This window comes from Sciurus vulgaris (genome assembly GCF_902686455.1).
Source record: "Sciurus vulgaris genome assembly, chromosome: 2".
Classification (NCBI taxonomy): domain Eukaryota; kingdom Metazoa; phylum Chordata; class Mammalia; order Rodentia; family Sciuridae; genus Sciurus; species Sciurus vulgaris.
The window spans coordinates 33,514,145-33,534,067 of record NC_136462.1 but is presented as its reverse complement, the minus strand read 5'-3'; the positions used below and the strand labels follow the sequence as shown (position 1 = coordinate 33,534,067).

At 45.5% G+C, this 19,923-nt stretch overlaps 1 protein-coding gene across 9 annotated transcripts in view; it reads right to left on the bottom strand.

The window, feature by feature from the left end:
- SLC8A3 (solute carrier family 8 member A3) overlaps window positions 1-19,923 on the bottom strand; it is a 133,106-nt gene that overhangs the window by 3,900 nt on the left and 109,283 nt on the right. For 3 of the 9 annotated variants that reach the window (XM_079127091.1, XM_079127092.1, XM_079127090.1), the window contains exons 3-7: window positions 15,197-15,303; window positions 7,776-7,793; window positions 3,757-3,881; window positions 3,114-3,213; window positions 1,166-1,441 (exon numbers count right to left, since the gene is read on the bottom strand). In XM_079127091.1, the coding sequence (XP_078983217.1) occupies window positions 1,166-1,441; window positions 3,114-3,213; window positions 3,757-3,881; window positions 7,776-7,793; window positions 15,197-15,303 (626 nt within the window). Of the gene's footprint in view, window positions 1-1,165; window positions 1,442-3,113; window positions 3,214-3,756; window positions 3,882-7,775; window positions 7,794-12,698; window positions 12,803-15,196; window positions 15,304-19,923 lie in introns of those variants that run through there. The other 6 variants (XM_079127097.1, XM_079127094.1, XM_079127093.1 and 3 more) reach the window with 6 other exon arrangements.

Here is a 19,923-nt window from a genome sequence, read left to right as displayed (position 1 = left end):
ATCTGTTATGGTTTGTGTGTGAGATGTCCCCCAAAATCTCATGAGTGAGACAACGCGAGAGGAATTGGAGGGGTAATGATTACGTTTCAAGAGCCTTAACCCAATCAGCGAATTAATCCCCTATGGGAGTAACTGAATGGTAACTGGAGGCCAGTGGGGTGTGGCTGGAGGAGGTGGGCATTGGGGGCGTGGCTTTGGGTGTAGATTTGTATTGGTGAGTGGAGTCTCCTTCTGCTTCCTGATCATCATGCCAGCCACTTCCCTCCACCACACTCTTCTGCCATGTTGTTCTGCCTCATCTGGAGCCCCAAGGAATGGAGCCAGCTGTCTATGAACTGAGATCTCTGAAACCATGAGCCCCTAAATAAACTTTTTTCCCTCTACAATTGTACTGGTCAGATCTTTTAGTCACAGCAGCAAAAAAAGTTAACTAAAACAACATCTGTCGTGTCTCTTATAACAGTCCCAGCAACTAACACTATACTGTATCAGGCACAATAGGAGCTCAGTAAATAGTTGTCTAATAAATGAATTAATGACATCTACTCCTGTTAGTCTTTGGGTATTTCGAAGAAAATAAATAGTATGTAATTCATCAAATGAAAGGACAAATCTCACTAAGCTTCCTCTGCCTGTCCTGCTAGGAAGCACTTTGTATTCACAGGTGTCCTTACAAACAGAAGAGGCCAAAAATGCTTGTGGGTATTTCTGTTGTGACATTTTTAGGCAGGTTGATCTTTAGTCTCTCAGAGACTATCAGGGGTAAATTGAAGAACAGTGTCTACATTCTTTGGATTACATTGATGGTGCCCTATTAATGTAATGTAGAGATTAAAAAATTTGGGCCACTTACTTAGGCAGGTAGCTTAACCTCTGTAGACCTCAGTTTCTTCATCTGTCATGTGGGGATAATAACTTTCCCTATTTAATAAGGTTTTGGTGAGCATTGCAGAAATGTAGATTTTTTTAAGCATACATAGTGCCTGCCACATCAAAAGTGCTCAAAAGATATCCTTCCTTATTAATATCATCATTTATCCCTTTGATTGAATTTTGTGCATTGTTGGAGCAGAGGCTCTGTTAAGCTCAGATCTGAGATGACAGAAGATGAGGCAGAGCACAGGGGTCATGTGAACCAGGTAATTCTCATTGAAGACTCTCTCACCTGGCACGGAGGTGCCAAATGCCACGAAGACAACAGCTGTGACTGAATCCTTGAGACCAATCGTGCAGCCGAAGTGGGAGGCCAAGTCCCCAATGATGGCAGTGAGCATGCCAATGATGAGGATGGAGACAACGAAGCAGGCCCAGCCATGGCAGTACTCTGTGGGGGGCACACAGGCAAACAGCACCTTCCAGAAGACCGTCAGGAAGTGCATGACGTAATCAAAGCAAGATGGCAGTCTCTCCTCCCCTGATTCATCCTCATCCTCATCCCCTGCTGGAGACAAGATAAACAGGACCAAGAAAGGACAGTGAGTGAGATCAGAGCTTCATTCATGGAAAACCAAGTCCTTCCCACACTACAGGCCTCATTGACCAGAGGGGGTCTCCAGCTGTCTGGGCTTCTGGTGAGACACAGGGTGTGGGCATCAGAAAACAGCTAGGAGATGGGAAACAATTTGGTCATTTGATTGTCAGTTTGGATGCAGGGCATAAAGTGAGACTGGGAGAAAGAGCAAGGGAACAGGGAAGAGAAGAGACAAAGAGATTAACAGGTGGGAGAACATGAGAAGGACAAGGCCAGGGCAGAGGAGGAAAGGAGGAGGAGCGGGCTGCACTGATTTCCTAGGCACAGAAAACAAAATGGGCTGTGTGCTCATCTTCACTGGATGCCAGTGTGGCTCCTCTCGAATTATCTGGACTGGCTGCTGTGATAAGCATCGTAAGTTTGGTCATTATCCATCCTCAGATGGACGGCTGTCATTCCAGGTCATGCAGGTATACCAGAGAGCCACTACCATTTTCCAAATACCCCATGGGACAGAATAGGGATGGGCCCCCATTGTCCTTGCCAGGAAACATGAGCAGAGTAGCTCACTGAGCATCTCAGAAGAGGATATGCTCTTGCATCCCAGATCCTGGTTAAGGGCAACCGGTTAAGTTTTGGCATAATGGGTAGAAGCTGGTTTTCTAAAGAGCAGCAGTCAGGATCAGGGTTCTAATTCCAGCTCTGCCATAAAGAAAATCTGTAACTAGGGTGCATTATCTGTTGTTTTTGAACCTCGGTTCCTGCATTGGTAAAAGGAGAAGGGTAGATTATGTGGACTACATTCTGTTTACTGTCTCTTGAGGGGTACTGTCAGGTCATCAGAGGGGGCAATGGAAGGATCAACGTGAAAGTAGGGCAGCAGCAGCAGCAAACCGTTCTTCTTGGCTGTACTTTTGCTCTGACTCTGGGGCCTTGGGGATGTGACCCTGTGGGTTGCTATGACAACAAAACCTCCTGAAAAAAGACAAGGCCAGTAGTGCTCAGCAGTACAAAGAGGCCTCAGTGATGCTGAGAGGCAATATGGGGTGGTTGGGAGACTGTCCATTTTAGTGCATCTGTAGGCTTCTGGGACTTCTGGCTAGGCTGTGGATCACTGCAGAGATATCTGTCAGTAAATGCCAAGGTAGAAGTTTGGAATTATCCAGGTGGAGATTTGTTAGAGTCAATGTAAAGCATTTTGAAAAATCTTGATCCCTATCTTGCTGAATCAGAAATGTCCCTCATTTTATAGAAAAGGGAGAACAAGTTAATGAGAAGAAGGAATGATGGAAATGACAATTTATGGTGTACTTGTTTTGTACCTGACTTTGTACCTTTCTACTTTTCTGAGAAATGTAGTGATAGTTCCCTTTTGGAAGGAAACATTGAGGGCAGAGAGGATACTTGCTCTGGTTCATGTGGGAGGACCAGGATTTGAGGCCAGACATAATCGTACTCTTTTAGTTCCCCATAATCCTCTTCCAATGTGACCCAGTGAAACAGTTGAATACCCAGGACCAGGACTGGGAAGATGGGATGCAGGGCCCACCCCAGAAACCGGTGAGCCACTGATGGTGCCATGTTCTTGCTTCTCATGGGTTGCCTGCTTCTCCCAGAAAGGCCATTTGGAGACTCTTCTTACCTGCGCTGACAGTGATGGCCTCCATGAACTGGTCCCTCCAGGAGTGCGTCCCCACGACCAAGGCCAGGTTTGTCTTCCTGATCAGTTTGTCCACTGTAGTCTGTCAAGGAAAGAAAACTTGGAATCATGAGGTTAAGTGCCCAGAACCAAGGAGGAGCCTGCTGCTTCAAAGGAATGAAAGATGCCCTGCATTCTGGGGTTCTGGAAATTATGAATGGAGCAACCTTGGTTCATATTCTCTGGGACAACCCTCTACTTGCCTTTTTGGTTTTTTTGTTTATGTCTCCTGACATTGGATATTTAGAGTGATACAATAGAGAATAGGGTCTGATGTCAATAAACCTTGCCCTACATTACTGAATTTTAGTATCTTTGTTTAAAAAAATACAATTAAACAATTGTAAAGATACATCTATGGTCTTTCTAGTCATTTATTCCATATTCTTTATTGTTTTTTCCTCACAATATTTCTAGCACTGTTTGTTCCAGGTTACAAATGGGGAAAAAAGAGACCTGGGGTGGGTATGTGATTTGTTCAACTTTGACTTCACATATTCAGGGGCGAAACTGGAGCAGAACCCCAGGACTTCTGCCCCCCTCCTGATTAATCTATTATTGAATTAGACTTCACTGATGGCCTGACCTTGAACTCATAGGACTCTTCAATGATGACCTCTAGTTTGGGGTGTTCACCCAATACTGGCTTTCCCATCTCTGCTATCCTCTTGGCTTCCTCTTCTTCCATAGTCAGTTTCCTGTCTGTCACCTCTGCAAAAAAGAAAATCAAACTAGCTTTAGCACCTTCTCCATTTCCTGGAAATGTAAAGCTCAGCATATTAGACATGAGTAATGGGTACAAAACAAATAGCTCTTGGGAATGGGGACTTGGTGCATTTTTACTGCCCCTTTCTATGTTGTGCTAATCATGACCATTAGACCATGAGAGGCTTCTTGTAGGCTTGGATAAGAAGTCCTGTTTTTAGACCTGTGTGGGCAATATAACTCAAAGACCTGAGAAATAGCATCAAGTAAAGTCCCCAAGTAATTCAGTGTGATGTTGGGGAGCTAGTAAGAAAAGTTGAACTCTCGACACTTGACTGTTTTGAAATGTGGTGTCTGTTTAACTTCATGTAAGAATTCTTGGAGGCAAAGTTATCTGAAGGGAACATCTGCTGGTCCACATCAACATCTGTTTCCAACATCGCTGATACCATCCCTTCTAGAAAGGAGAAGGGTGGATGTTTCCAAGATATCTACATTTTGTACAAGAGACTATTGTCCTCATGATAAGAAACTTGGAAGATTCCCTCCCCCAATGTCCTGGTGTTCCAATGAATGATCCCCAGTACTTCTATACAAATCAGGCATATTTCTTCTGGAACACAAATACTTCTTCAAACATAAAATAAAACAAAGTTCTTCCTTTACTTCCTTTGCAGGCATTCTCTGCGTCCCTCAGCATCTTGACTCATTTACCACTCTCATGTTGTACAGTTGGACATTTTTTCTGCTTCGCCTGGTGAGTCCATTTTAAGACCACTTCACCATGAAGACATGTTTTCTGGATTAGAGTGAAATAGAGATTGAATCTTTTTATTCCCCTTTGATTAGAAAATCACTCTTGGCGGCCTGTTTCTTTCAAAGCTCATTTAAACATCTTCCCATCCAAGTCCACATTCTCACATGCAATTAATTCTTTTATTTGGCTCCTTAATTGCTTTCATTCCACACAGTAAACCTCCCAGGGGAATTGGATAGTCCTTGGATAATCCCAAGGACAAGATGGGTCAGAGGCCAAGAAGGTCTTTTTTTCTGTCTCGCTGGGGGATTGGTGAAGCAAGGGGGATGGGCAAGGTTCAAGTTCTTGAAGATGCAATGAAAAGAATTCACAGAAAAGACCATAAGCCAAGAGTGTAGGTTACTAAACAGAGAGCCTTGTATTTTACGTAACTTCTTTGTTGTTGTTGTTGTTCACATGGTATGAGAGCGCACAGGCTCTGCTTTCTGCACTGGCTGTTTTACTATTGTCCCTGGCACCAAATTTAAAAAGCAATCCCAAAACTGTGTGGGAGCTGTCCGTGGTGCTAACCCCCTCTAGTGTTGGTGGCCATCTTTGGAAACAATTATTTCTCAAGGATGCATCTCCTTCTACATATTTCCAAGTCAGAAACTACCTCCTGGCTTTCTAACTTCATTTAATTCATTGATTCTGGTTCTCTGATTAGTTTATTCCGAAGATAAGTCTGTGTGCATCTGGGGTTCTAGCTATGCACAAGGCCAGCAATCCTAGAAATCAGACTGCAAATCATTCTGGAAAAAAGCCCTTAGGATAAAACCATATAAATTCCTTCAAAGAATGGATAGCGTTTTCCTCTTCTTTCAGATTTTGGCACCATATCATGATGCCTGTCTTAGCAGTGACAATGTTATTTGACCCCTCCCTCGCTGGTCCCCCCATGTCATACTTTTACATGTGCCACAAGAACTTTAGACCAATATAATGAGCTCTCCAGTGACATATAAATGTACCTGTCTAACCCCTTGTCTAGCTATCAATCTAGCCCTGTATCCATCTGGCATGATATTCATCTACCTACTGACCTGTCCACCCCTGTGGTGACAGTCAGTTTTTCCATCTAGCTTTCAGCAAAAGTCTTTTTGACAAATAACCAATGCTCTATCTTTAGGTCTCCTACAACCCCACAGAGGCACTCCATATTTATCTGTTAACTGACTGATTTGCATGCCTTTATATAAACTCTGATTTAGCATCTTGGTTTGGCAGCAATTTCTGCCTTTTTCTATTTTAGTAATAATCATTGCTTTTGATTCATATCAAGTTAATTTCTTGAGAGAATGTTAAGTCTCCAATTTAAAAAACTATAGTGAGTCTGATCACTTGTTGATGGGACTCCTCAGAATTTCAAGTAAAGAGAATAAATGACAGGTGATCTTGATATACAGACTGACTAAACAAACTCTCAGTTCTAGGAATGGGAAAAAAAAGACATGGGAGGAGAGAGAGAGAATGAATATGAATAAAAAAGATGGAAGATTGGACAAATACTGGAAGAACAAAGAACTTGCCAGGCCAGACAAGGTTGTGAATACTCTGCAGGTATCCTCACAAAGAAGTGGGGTGATGAAGCAGGGGTGTCACTTGGGCCCAGGTCCCTGAGCTTGGTGGGTAGCTCAGGATGAACTTATTGACTCTCCATGTCTAATGCCACCAGACATTTTAATCACATCAGTGTGTCCTCCCAGGAAAATCAAAATAAGAATTTGAGTTTTCTCATGAAATCAAAGTCTCATCAAGGGTTTCTAAATTGAAGGTTTATGGACTGAAATATCTAGAAAAAGTGCCCCCACAATTTTAGCTTCCAGTGAAATTATGTTAAAAGTATAAAGAAGCTCAAGTTAAATCACAATCTTTGTTGTATGCATATGTGTGTCAGGTAGAGGCAAGAGTTGGAACAGACAAATTAAATATCTTCTCATGCAAGAGGATGGATGAAATGGAGAAGACCCAATGTTACAAGATCATTCCCCCAGGAGAAGAGTGAAAAATACTCTGTTGGGTGAAGCCCTTGTCCTGTTGCTATAAGAAGGAAGCAAGAAGTCAAGGAACTTTTTTTTTCTCAAAAAGGTAAGTATAAGTATTACCTACATTTGTTCTTTAGGTTCCAAGGAAGCAAATGTCCTTACTATGTACATGGCCTCCTCCTAAGCCCAGGGTATAGCCTGTAGGTGACTGTGATTATTAACTCTGTAAGATACTTTTCATCTTAAATGACCTTAAAGTTTTCTCTGTTCAAAGAATGGATGAGATATAAGACATTCTTTAAAAATAAATTGAAACTATCTCGTGGAGTCCATTCTGCCTGCCTCAAGAGTTATAGCATTGCCAGATATGGGAAAATGCTTTCCTACTTGCTCATAAAGTTGGATGTTTGTGAATGATTTCCACTCACATCAGCCTACTTTCAAAGAAGTAGTACACCCTACACAGAATCTAGATCCTCCATGAGAATCTCTCCAGAATAAATTCTCTAAAATGTCTATGTCCAGCCAGAACACTGGGCCCACTCCCCTTCTTGTTGTTCATGGTACATGTCACTTTAAAGATCAATGACAAATGCATCAAAATTCTAGTAATTTAGGTCTCAACTGTGATGAGGCAGAAGCTCTCCAGGATCAGTAAAATTTCAAGTTAATTATAAAAATTGCCTTTTATGTTCTCACAGCTGCTTTTGATTATTTCCTCCTGGATCCCTGGGATCAGTGTTCTCTTAAATCTCATTGCAATCTTATTAGGAGATTCCAGGTTTGACTTTCACTCTCTCTTCCCCCAACTACCTGAGATAGAGATGAATTAAGGCGTACAAGTCTATGATCCACAATTTCCTTGGTAGGTTTCTCTTCCTGGTCCCAGAGAGGATCAGCTATGCATTTACCCACATCCCCTGACAAAAATGATGCACGTGGAATTGTCTACTTCCTCACAATTACTTCATGTGGGGAAATAAATCTCCCATTCCTTAGGAGAGCTGGCCAGGTTCACTTGGGCCTATGGTTCCTATTAAGTAAATCAAAGAACATTGATCTTAAACCACTGTAAGAGCACTGGCAAGAAGTGGGAAAGAGGGGGAAGACACCTCTTACCTGGAGATAACAGGAGCGCTGTTTGCAAATGGGTACCAGACACAGGAAGAAAGAAAAGGAAAGAACATTAAGGTCCCATCTTGAAAGTGTCCCCAGACTTTGTGGTTGCTGGCAGCATCAGAAAAGCAATGAGCTTAGTAGGTGAGAGCTGAGGAATACATGCAAAAAAGCAGCACTTGGGACATGCGCAGCAGGAGCAGCGGCAAGAGGTGTGAGCAGCTGGAAAGGCTGCCGAGCAGTTAAGAAAGTTATCCCCACGCCTTCCCTGTAACCTCGAGAGCTAGGGATGGAGGAATGGGGGAACCAAATGGGAGGAACAGAGACTGAGTAGGTCACTCGTGATCCATTCTGAAAAGAAGTGAGAATCCAGTTATCATGAAAACAAGGTTGACTGCAACCTGCTAGAGTAGCTGTCTCATCAACAGTATGTCCATAGGGCTTGAGTGGGAGCTCAGGACACCAGGTAGTAGTGTGCAAGAGTACCATGGTGCCTGCTTTTATGACTTCTATTCCTAATCTTACAACCAGACTGTGCTCTGCTCTCCAGGGCCCATAGGTTTCTATGACCACAAAGTGCATCCCAGCTACCATGTTGGACAGAACTTTGCTTTCTCCTAAAAGAATGATTTAGTGAAAAGGTAAGTCCTTCAGAGTGTCTTCCTGAAATGGTTTGTCTTCTTTATAGCTGTGACCTGGAGGTTAGGATCAGAGACGTTGACTCCTTTCATTTTGTGTCACCTGTGCCAATCAAAGTCCCTTCACCTAACAGTGTTATAAAGGTTTGTTTTTGACTATCTATTTTTTCAATCATCTTTTCCATAGATGCTGCATCTATGGGTGGCGGTCTTCTTTTTTCCAGAAAGGGCAGGTAAATCAGAGTCCATATGTTCTGGAGCAGAGAGACTGTCATTTGAAAAGCTATACATAGAAGAGAGAAGACAAATTCAAGTCCCTAGATGGACGGGGAGACTGAGTCAAGACATAACCAACACAAGTTGCCCTTAAACTCTGAATTTATATTCTTTGAATTTATAGCATTTATCTGAATTTGTAGCATAGTACTTATGCTAAACTCTTTTAGACTTCAACATTTCTCCAAAAAATCTTGAGACATACCATACTTTCATTTTGATGGTGTCTTAGTAAAGACCCTCACTACTTGGTGCTCGCCAGATAAAAGTCTGGAAACACTCTTCCATGTATCCCTAGAGCAGAGCATGATTGGTGGAATGAGTGTGTGTGTGTGTGTGTGTGTGTGTGGTGGAAGGGGTTTGTGACTTATGTTTTCTAGGAATCTCTAGGAATGCAACTCAGGCCTGGGATCCATCATCCCATGTTTACAACCACTGAAGAAATGTGGACCCAGAATCTGCACAGCATGTAAATAGCAAACTACTCTTCCTGGTATCTTCCATCTAGAATTCCAAAGAAGTAATGGATCAATGCCTACCTCACTACATTGAGACAGAGAACAAGAGAGCTTGTTTATTCTGCTCCTTCCATGGGTTTGCCTGAAAGAGAGCATCCTGGCCCCCGAGTTCCAGTGAAGGCTGAATATCCCAATACATTAGTGTACCCAAGCAGGACACCCCAGGGAAGTTCTTCCAAAAAGGTCCCAATGCCCTGGTTTTCACTCAGATGTCCATTCCAACCCAGGCTCATTCCTAGAGCACCGAGAAGACCTGCTGTCAGCTGGAATTGCATCATTCTCTGTCCATTGTCTGCAGGAATCTGAGACTTCCCATTAAACAGCTCCAGATGGGTCTGTGAGATCCAGGAAGGCCAACTTTGTGATGCAATACCTCGAGGGTGTCTTTCCTCTTGCTGCTGATGAGAGAAGCTAGAGCTGAACTTTCCCCTGTATTGGCCACCAGGGTCATGTTCAGAGTCATTTATCCCTGCTCATGTACTCCAGGGACAAGCTGAAAAGAATAATTAGGAAGCATCTGGGGCATTTGTCAGGGTCCCCCTGCATGTTATTAGGGGATAGTGTTTTCCTTCCCCTTCTGAGGCTTCCAGTGTTCAGGTCCAGGCCCAACAACCCTGATGCTGCTGTTCATTGCTGCTCTCAGAAACCTGTTTCTAGACTCCAGGACTTACTCCACTCCAGGCCAACTGTGTTTCCTATTTATCCTTCCTTCTTTCTCAACCCCGGATTGTTCAGAGTTTATAATATCGCTTCTGAAGTCTGTTTTGTTTGCCAAGAATAGAGTCTTCTATTTCAAATCCTGTTCTTTATTTTAAAAAATGCAATTGTCATTTTGGCCATGCAGGGAGTATGTCATTCTAAATGCCTAGGACTCTCCCATATAGCAGTGATAATGAAAAGCAATTTCCACTGTACTGTCTCTCACTCTGAGAGCAGCAGGGAATTCTGCAAATCAGTATTGGTTTTCATTTGATTCTGAGTCTAGACAATCTGGTTTTATGACCTTTCACTTTATGGTGGTCTGATGCCAATATATAAGAAGAACTGGAAAAAATAAAAGAAGGAGAAAATTAACCCCCTAGACCATAGGGCAGGAGGCTGGGAAATCGACAAATTTTTTATTGTCTGCTTCCATCTTGGCATCTTGGTCACTAGTAAGATAGGAGGGCACATCCCACAAAGAGCTTGCTAAAATCTTTGCCTTCTCACCTATTCTCTCCCCCAGGACTAGGTTTCACCAGAGCTTTGCTGATAACTGACAAAGAATACAGTATAAAAAGGAAAGGTGTCTTCAAATGGGGAGTAGTCACAGGTATTTGCATTTGGTCAGGTCTCTGGAGAACAGAAGGCCTATCTTGGGTCACTTTCTGTCTTGTAGTTGGTAGAGGCTTTAGGGGAGGCAGAAAAGAAGACTTTTTATTGTTGGAACAAAGGCATAGATGGACATCAATTCTTTCCTCCTGTCTGGAGCCTCTGCCTTCCTTCCAGCTCCCCTCTATGTTTCTGTGGGCTGCTTCTACTTGCATCTAAGTAACTGGGACTGTAGAAATTGATGACACCATCCTTCAATGGCCTCAGTTATCTGCTAATTCCAACCAATTGTGAAGAGGTGGAATAAATGCACAAGGGAGGTGAGAATGAGGTAGGGTAGGTGCTGGACAACTTCTGAGACTTTCCTTGGTGACAGAAAGTTGAAGATTGATTGAAATACAGTGGAATGGCAGGAGAGGTACTTTCTCCCAACACCCTTTGGCAATCAGTCGATGGCAGCATCTTATCAGGTGATTGAGAAGAAGGTGAGCTATGGAAGATCCAGAAGGTTTCTGCCCATATAGCACCAGATGTGTCCAAACCAGGATGGCACAGGATTGGTTAGTTCTGCTGATAGTCCCCAGAAGATGGAAAGAACTGACCAATCAGACAGGTCTGAGAAGAATAGCTACACAGGAATCTTTGGAAGTGTTGTTGCCCAGTCTCTTAGGTCTGTTGGCTTCTTGCTGCTCCTTGTTACATGAATGTGAAGTATTTGCAAAATGATTGTCCTTTTGAGCAACAGGTGCATTTCACTTCTCTGTTCTCCATGAGACTTCCAGCAGCATCTCTTTCCTGAAGGGGAGTGTGGAGATCCTCCTCTTGGTATATCCCGAGAGCACTCTTACTCATTGCACATCTACTTCTCTAACACTTTCATGAGAATAGCTTCAGTCACTTTCTTCAAGGGGAAAAATCCTTCCTTACATCTGCCCTGGTTGCAACATAATCAGCCTTTTAGGGATGAACCACTGGCAGGTGTGCTGAGATGCATGTCCTGAGGATAGGAGAAGAGGGGGCCACTTCTCTAGTGTGGGATGAGGGTTATTTGAGGGATCTAGGCAATAACCTCACTTGTAGATACCAAGCAAAGGCAGGTGTGCATGAACCATCCATTAGCTATGTCTTCAATAGCTATGTCTCAGAAACCAGCAGCAGAAACTGCACCATTTAGAGTCCCTTCAGGAAAACCCATTCTCTGGGCCTGCTTAGTGTCAGGTCATTTCCAGGACCTCCTGGTTGGGGAATCTTCACACCTGGACTTAACTTCTTTTCTCTTGCAGTCTATCATTTTTTTTCTTTAAAGCTTATGTTATCCCAAAGTAGCCTGAATAAGGTACCCTACCTTGGGCTACGAAGAGGGGTAGAATGGGGTGGATGGGATGATGAGGAGAGGAAGAGTAGCTCAGGATTCCAGGTTGTAGGATTGCCTCAGGAGCCAGCTCTCTCTCAGAGAGCGCTCAGAAACCTCTGACAACTGGTGTACCTCCCCATGCCACCGTTGACCCAACTGGAATATAGCCAGATGACACACTTACCTCCATGAAGGGCAGAGGGGCCCATGGGCCACTCTTGCAAGTGAATAGCCTGCCAAGCATTCAATAGAGGTCGAGGAATGCAGCAGAAAACTGTCAAAGCATCATGGCAACATGAACCCCCATCCCCATCCCCAACCCTCCCACATTCAATCCTGGCTAGAAAGTGAGGGTAGCAGGGTGAGAAGGCAGGGAAGGGGCACAGGCATGCAGCACATCACATTCCTTTCTTTTTCTGCTCCTCCCCACCCATCAGGGAGTCCTCCCCACGGGCTACGGTATGGGGTGGGGTGCAGGGGGTAGTGGTAACTGGATGAGTGTAGCAACACCCAGAAGTGACCCACTGGGGTAATGAGGAGTCGAGGCTGCCGTGCTGCCCAGAGGGCGGGAAAGGAGGACTTTGGAGATCAACTATGGCTAAGAAGGCAGAGATGGTACCGAAACAGGGTGAGAGCGAGAATACAGGAGGGAAAGAGAATTAAAAAGTCCACTGGCCAAAAGGAGAAAGGAGGAGGAGGAGGAGGGAAGAAATGGAGGTGGGTGGGGGAGAACAAAATAGAGTAGGTTTTTCTTTTTGTTTTCTTGTTTTTTAAAATTTCTTGCTTTTTTGGTTTGTTGTTGTCATTTTGTTTTTAAAGAATCTCACACCTGATATTCCACGTTCCATCCATTTCGGTTCACCAAGGGCAATGAAGAAATTCTCTTGCCTTTCGTATTCCTCCTCATCTACTATTTTAACCCTTATGGTTTTCCTGTAGGGACAACAAGAGAGAGAGTGTGTCGACTGGGTGGGCAGGTTGGTCGGTCACCTGGAGCATAGCCTTTAAAAATCATTCCCCATCACTCTTGGCACATGCAGCCCCGTCCCACCACGGTGGCCTTAGATAGGACTATGGTGGATTGTGTGGTTCTCATATAAAAAAATGGTCTTGGCTTTTCTTGTCTCCTTGATCACAGTCGTTCTTGTGGGAAAGGGAGCCAGGAGGCCAGGAAAGGTGGGCAAAGGGAGGGAACCAGGAGGACAAGAAGGAATAGGGGAGGGAGATTGGGGACGATGGTGGGGAGGAGTCCTTTCAGGTCCTGCCAAGGGTTAGTAGGAGGTGAGTGGGGCAGCACATTCCACAGGGTGTCACATGGTCACAGTGCCATTTCTTTTAGACAGCAGGTCAACTACCTGCCAGCTGGGATGACCCAGAACCTTCCACAATAACAAATACATCCGTGGAACCCAGGGTTCGTGTCCCTTTTTTGTGTCCATACCCGCTTCTCACATGAATCTTTTAAAGAAAAATTTAAAAGGAAAGTATTTATGAGGAAGAGAGAGAGAGAGAGCAGGGGAAAGAAGGGAGGCAGAAGACTACGGTCTTTCTCATTCTTTCTCTGAGAGTGGACTTCTGCCAGTGGGTGGAAACCAGAATAAATAAATGTTAACCACGATATGATACAGAAATCCATTATATTTACACCTCTATGGCATGGGGGGCTAGGCTTACGTCTGGCTTCCTAAATGCTGATTAACTTGGGTTTGAGGCACAAAGTGGTGCGGTTTCTATTCGTCTCTGGCTATCTCAATGAGGCGTGTTGTCTTTTACAGGCATATCACTCAGGGAAGCAAAGTTTCTTGAAAGTCATTCCCCTACAAGGACTGGCTTGACGCTAGCTCAGGCTCACCATCACCAGGAGAGGTTCGGTGTGTCTGTGTGGTTTCTCCTGGTCCTTCGTGGGACCACAGTGGTGGTGAGCAGGTCCCAAGAGTGAGCTGGAATTGTTATTTTCTGGGTTTATTTTGGGGAGAGGGGCAGTCGGTTAGGACTAAGTGCTCTCAAATTGCAAAGAGAATGAATGAATGACGGCTTAGATGTGTCCTCAGCTCCTCTAATGTTCCTATGATAATGTTCCTATGTTCCTCAGCTCCTCTAATGTTCTAAAGACATGCCCTGCTTTGCTGCCAGTAAAGTAGTAAATTGATCTGAGTTGCTTGTTGGGCACAGGACTTGCTGTGCGTGTGTGCATGTGTGTGTTTCAAAAGTACATCTTTGGTGACCTTTGGGGCCCATTTTTGGACACCATTTCATACCTTGCTCAGTGAACCAAAGACAAAACTCACTGATTGTTGAGCCATTTGGGGGTAATTTCTCTCTTCTCCTTAGATATGGGGTCCTGGGACTATCTATAAGATGTGAGACTGTTTTTCTGCCACAGAAACTTTGCTATGGGATGGGAATGGGGAGCTCTAGACCTGTGAGCCTGGCCCAGAGGGACATGATTGATGACTTGACCAAAGAACATTGCCCCCAAATCTAGTAGCTGCCTCCTCCATAGTATGGTCTAGATGGAAAGGATTTTCTGACCTGGTTAATGGAGGCCATGGGATATACAGGGTCATTTAAGTTGAAGGGGAAGGGCTCTGTCCACTCTGAGAAGTTCCATGGACTTGTTGGAGAAGTTTCCCTGCAGATGGGAATCTTCTCTCCCACTCTTCCAACTCTGCCTGCACACCTAGCTACTCTGAATGGGAAAGTGGAGTAAGGCAGTCTCTTCAACTGGTACTGGCACTTGCAGCTCAGTCAGGGTCCAGGAGAGAACTAAGCCTTGATAGTGGGATGTGGCAAGTCAGAGGTTCCTGAGGCCTGCTTCGGGAGTGGAATGAACCATGATCCAAATACATTGATCTCAATTTCTTGGGACTCTCTGCTCAGCCCTGAGAATAACTGCCCTTGTCAGCCTGTGCTGAGTCTCTTTCCTTGTGTTGTCTCCTGCCTGCTGCTCTGTGGCAGCCCTTTCTCTTTCCTGTATCCTGAGTCATTCAGGAGAGGCTGAGAATCCACATGCCATATTCCTGGGGCTGGGGTGGTGGGCTCTCTCTCTCCCTCCCTCTCCTCATCCCGGAAAAATTGCCATTGGTTCTTGAGCATCCCTCTTCTGGATAGCATGTGACAAGTTGGCAGGTGTTAGGAGAAAGCTGGGGGCAGAGAGAGGACAGAGAGAGGGAAAAGTGAAGAGAGAGCAGGAGAAGAAGAAACAGGGAAAGTGACACAGATAGGCAGAAGAAAGAAAAGGAGCAGGAGAGAAACGTGTTGGAGAAAAGAAGAAAGAGAAGAGGAGAGAAGAATGTTAATGTTAGTGTGGAGGACAGGGTACTACACCTTTCTGAAAACTCATATCCACCATGCGGGGGCCCATCATCTGAATGAAGTAATTCTTGTTTTTCTCATACGCCTCATCATCAATTACCTTGATGTGAATCGTTTTGCTGTGGATGGAAAAATAAGTATCATAAGCCAGGAGCTGAGTGGGGGGGTGAACCAACCAGGAGAAAAAACAGGAAGAGAAGTCAACAGCAAAAAGATTCAGAGAAGTTCGAGTCCGCCCCAACACCACAGAGGTAGTAGCATGGAAGAGAGCGGCTGCCCAGGGGGCCCCCTCCAGCCTCAGTGGGTTCCTCCTGTGCTTCACGCGTAGCTTCACCGTAAGACCATACTAAAAGACTGGAGGGAGCTCGGGCTTGATGGCTAAAGGCTCTGGGTTCTAATTGTGGCTATGCTGTGTGATCTCAGACAATACATATTTTTTTCTTTTTTGGTACCAGGGATTGAACCCAGGGGCACCTAACCACTAAGCCACTTCCCTAGCCCTTTTTATTTTTTTAATTTTGAGACAGGGTCTCACTAAATTGCTGAGGTTGACTTCGAACTTGTGATCTTCTTGCCTTAGCCTCCCTAGCCACTGGGATTACAGATATGCACCACCAGGCCTGGCTCAGATGAATAATCTAACTGATGTACAAACGGGGTGAACAATGATTATACCATCCCTGGGCAACAGTGAGCAATTGAATAATACACAGGAGATGTGTTCTAAGACCCCACAGGATACCTGAATCCACGAACAGTACCGAACCCTCTATATGCTATCTCTTTTCCCCCTATGCATCCCCCTATGACAACGTTTAATTTATAAGTCAGGCACAACAAGAGATTAACAAGAACTAGTAAGAAAATAGAACAATTATAACAGTATAGTAAAAGTCATTTAAAACTTATAAATTTATTTTTCTGGAATTTTCCCTTTGATATTTTTGGACTGCAGTTGATGGCAGGTGACTGAAACCATTGGTAAGAGGGGGGACTATTGTATCCACAAAGCCTCAGGCCTTAGCACCACCCAGAATGCTGGTTTCCTTATCCCTCTTGTTTTGGGAACAAGGGAGAATTTTTTTTTTTTTTTAACTTTTAAAATCAGCTGATACTAATTTAAAAGATTTATTTTGTAGAAAGAGCAGGAAGGGAGGACAAATGGCCTGTGGGAAACTAGGCCTAAAAAGATCCAGATATTTTCCCCTTTCTATAGAGCCATGACAATCACAGGGGACTGGAGGGGGCGGGGGGCCGTTCCACACATGTCACACATTCTGCTGGTTCATGGCCGGCCTCAAAGACCACTGAGACTGTCTCCAAAAGAGCTCACAGGAGGGACACATGGGTGGGGCCGTTAACTCTAGGGCACCCCAGATTCCACGGAGTTCTTGTAACTCATATAATTACACTGCTCTGCATGTTGAAAAGTGGTGTTTTGGTAATGTGAACATTTAAAAATACAAACTGACTTTAAAACCCCTGATTTGTGTTTCTTCTCCTTTTTTAAAAATGCTAGTTGCTTTGAAAACAGAGGCAGGCCTGGGCCTCTCACCACGTGTTCCTTCATGACAGGACATTTCGGGACCAGACCCCAGTCAAGACATTTTGGCCTCTCCTGGAGGGTGTCCGATGTTGCTGACGGAGTGGGCGGTGCAGAGACCCCCACAGGAGCCCTGGCCTGCTGCCCTGGTGCTTCCCCTTCCAGGGTCTGCTGTGCTGAGGCTTGGCCTTTCTTGGGAAGCTCCTCCCTTCAGTCTTATTAAAGTAGGAATATCTACAGTCGAACTTGGGTCGTCTTCTCTTTCCTGAGCATTCCCAAGTCACCAGGAGTGCAGTGTTTGGATGTCTAAAGAGCCTCTGCTGTCTACACTGCTGACCCTGCAGACTCAGCTCTGGGTCCAGCACTCCCCAGGTGAACGTAACAACAATTATGAATACACCCTGACCCCTGCCAGCTGACCTCTTACAAAAGCAGACTCGAAGCCCTCGCCTCTTGCCAGGCCCAGTCACTGACCAACCCGAAGAGCCACCACAGAAAACGTGACTAGCAGCCTGTGAAAGCCACAACATTTTGTCCTCCCTCCTTCCAGGAGGTGGAGACCGAAGGCCAGGGTCAAGATCCCTCCACCATCCCTCACTAGCAGGGCAACCTTGGGCATCTTGTCAAAGTTCTCCAAGTCTTATGTGTGAAATGGAATAACAGTGTCTAGGTCTCAGAGTTCTTAAGTGAGATAATGCACAGGAAGTTCTTGGCAGGATGCGTGTCCTGTTTAATAAATAGCAACCATTACTACTAAGGGTAACAATGACCTCAGTTTGGTAGTTTGAGTCATATCAAAGAGGATCTTAACACCTTCAAGCCATTAAGTCAGGAAATACGGGGCAATCAACAAAGCTTTGGTGACTTGACAGGTGGGACAGGCTGCAAATAGAAGTCAGGTCAACAAAGGTTGGAAAGAACGGGATGAGAGATCCGGGTAGATGTCAGAGGGGTTTGGAGTGTGAAGAGTGGTAACAGAGAGCACCTCTCATGTTCTCTTAAAACCCAGCCTCTGCCCCGTCAGCGACAGGCTCTGGGAGGCCAGACCTCGTGTCACCCCACGCTGCATGATTTATGCTTGGTTTAATCTTTGGTGAACAGACTATAGAAAAGGAGTCGCCATTAACTTCTTAGTGGAGGACAGAGGAAGGAGGACAGGCAGCGAGAGGAATTGCAGCTCGCTGGAGGAGCCTCCAGGTGGAAGGTGGGGTGAGCGGAGGGGGCAGCTGTGGGATTCCCCCTGAGATCACTCACAGGGACAGTGGCACATCTGTTCTGATGGAAGGTGTTACTCTGCCTGGAGGCCACAGAGAATAACAGGAAGTCCTGGCTGCTCACACAACCAGGTCAAAAAAGCATTTAACGAGTCACCAGCCAGGTCTCGCTTGAACTCTCCTTCCAGATCTGCTCTCCCACTTGGGTGCACGGCACCCTCATCTACCCAGGGACTCAGGCCCGAGCCTGGCATCACCCTGGCCTCCTTCTTTGGTTCATGCCTCTGCCTTGCTCCCACCCCACCCCCGCAGGTGCGTGGACCAGCACCTGTCCCTCCTGGGTTTCCTGTCCCTGCCTTTGCTTTCTTTCTTCCCTCCTTCCCCATATTACATTCAGTGTCAGGAGTTAAAAACAGCCCAGGTCCCGTGGGCGCCTGCAGGTGGAGTTAGCGCAGAGCCCCAGCCAGGACCTAGAGGGACCTGCAGGAGCCAGCGGACTTCATTCCTCAGCAGCTGCCCTTCCTGGGTCCCAGGCACGCCGCTCTTCCCACTCCACGAATTGGGCCTAGCCCCCCTCAGAGCACGCCCCTGGGCTCCCCCTGCCTCGGATCAGATCCGGGCTCACCCTCATCCCTTAAGTCTCCTTGCAGACACCACCCCTTTGGGGAGGGATTGCGTGGCCACCGTACCTCACGGCCACACCCTCCCGCACAGGTCTGTCCCCTTATGTTACTCTGTTGATTCTCCTCAGGGCATTGGTCACAACCCAAGTTAGCTGACTGGTTACTTGTTTACTGTCCGTCTCTCCCCATTTGAGTGTGAGCTCTGTGAGGACAGGGGACGTGTGCGTGTTATTCGTCACTACAGCTCCAGTGCCCAGCCGTGCCTGGCATGTAGGAGGCCCCCAGTCAGGGCTCTGAGAGACTAATGGTGAATTTCTAACACACCTGGGTTTTCATGAAATGAATCCACTCTGTCTTTTTGCAGGAAGAATATGTCATGAGGAACAAAAATTATTTTGAAGGCTATTTTGATGACATGCCTAAAAATTCTTATTGGGACTATTGGCTGGAAGGTCAGTATCATCACCTTGGATACTCGGTTAACTTAACCGATGACATTTGTCCACTCTGCAGAAGATCCTTCCAACTATCAGGATCTAACTCATTGGTTCAGGTGGGGATGTTCGAATCCTTCATCCCAGTTCCTCCTTCCAGCTCAGTGGCTGTGACTAAATGGTCCTGGGGACAGATATCCCGGGCAGCTGCTCCTGAAGTCAGTAATGTTGTCAGTGACTGCAGGACCCCACCTGCCTCCCGGTGAGCTGCTGCTGAGGGAGGTACCAAAGCATTAGTGTCTCCAGCTCAGACCTGGCTGTGCCTCTTGGACAGGAAGCCCCAGGAGAGCTCCCACCAACAACCCAGAGGGATTGGGAAAAACACTCTGAGCAGCTGGCTGGTCTCGCAGAGCGTTCCTTTGCATCGAGGACATCCAATCGCATTAGGCTTCTGATCCTCAGCGTGCTGCAAAGGGAGCTGTTAGTTCTCTTTAACTGTTGAGTTTCTTCAGAGTGAAAGGGAGAGGAAGCAGCATCTATCAGCCGAATGAATGAATAACATATTGGATGAAGGCCCATAAATTTCACCATTTATGGAAAGAAAGAAATCTGGAAAAAAATTATAGATGGATAGCTATATAGCATCTGGCTCCATGAGAATGACTTTTTCATTTCATTCTTATTTTGCCATATCAACATGGAAATTATTATTACTGCCTTTTTAAAGATGAGAAAAAATGTTCAGACAGGTCAAGTAACTCACCCAGAGTCACACAGCTAGTAAGCAGTGAAACTGGGGTTTTAGCATATGTTCTCTATTTCCCTATAGCTTATTCCCTACAAGCAGGTGGATAACCTCTGAGTGCCAGCCCCAAGCTGCAGCCACCCCGGGGAACCAGAGTTAGTTCTCCCACTGAAATTCAGG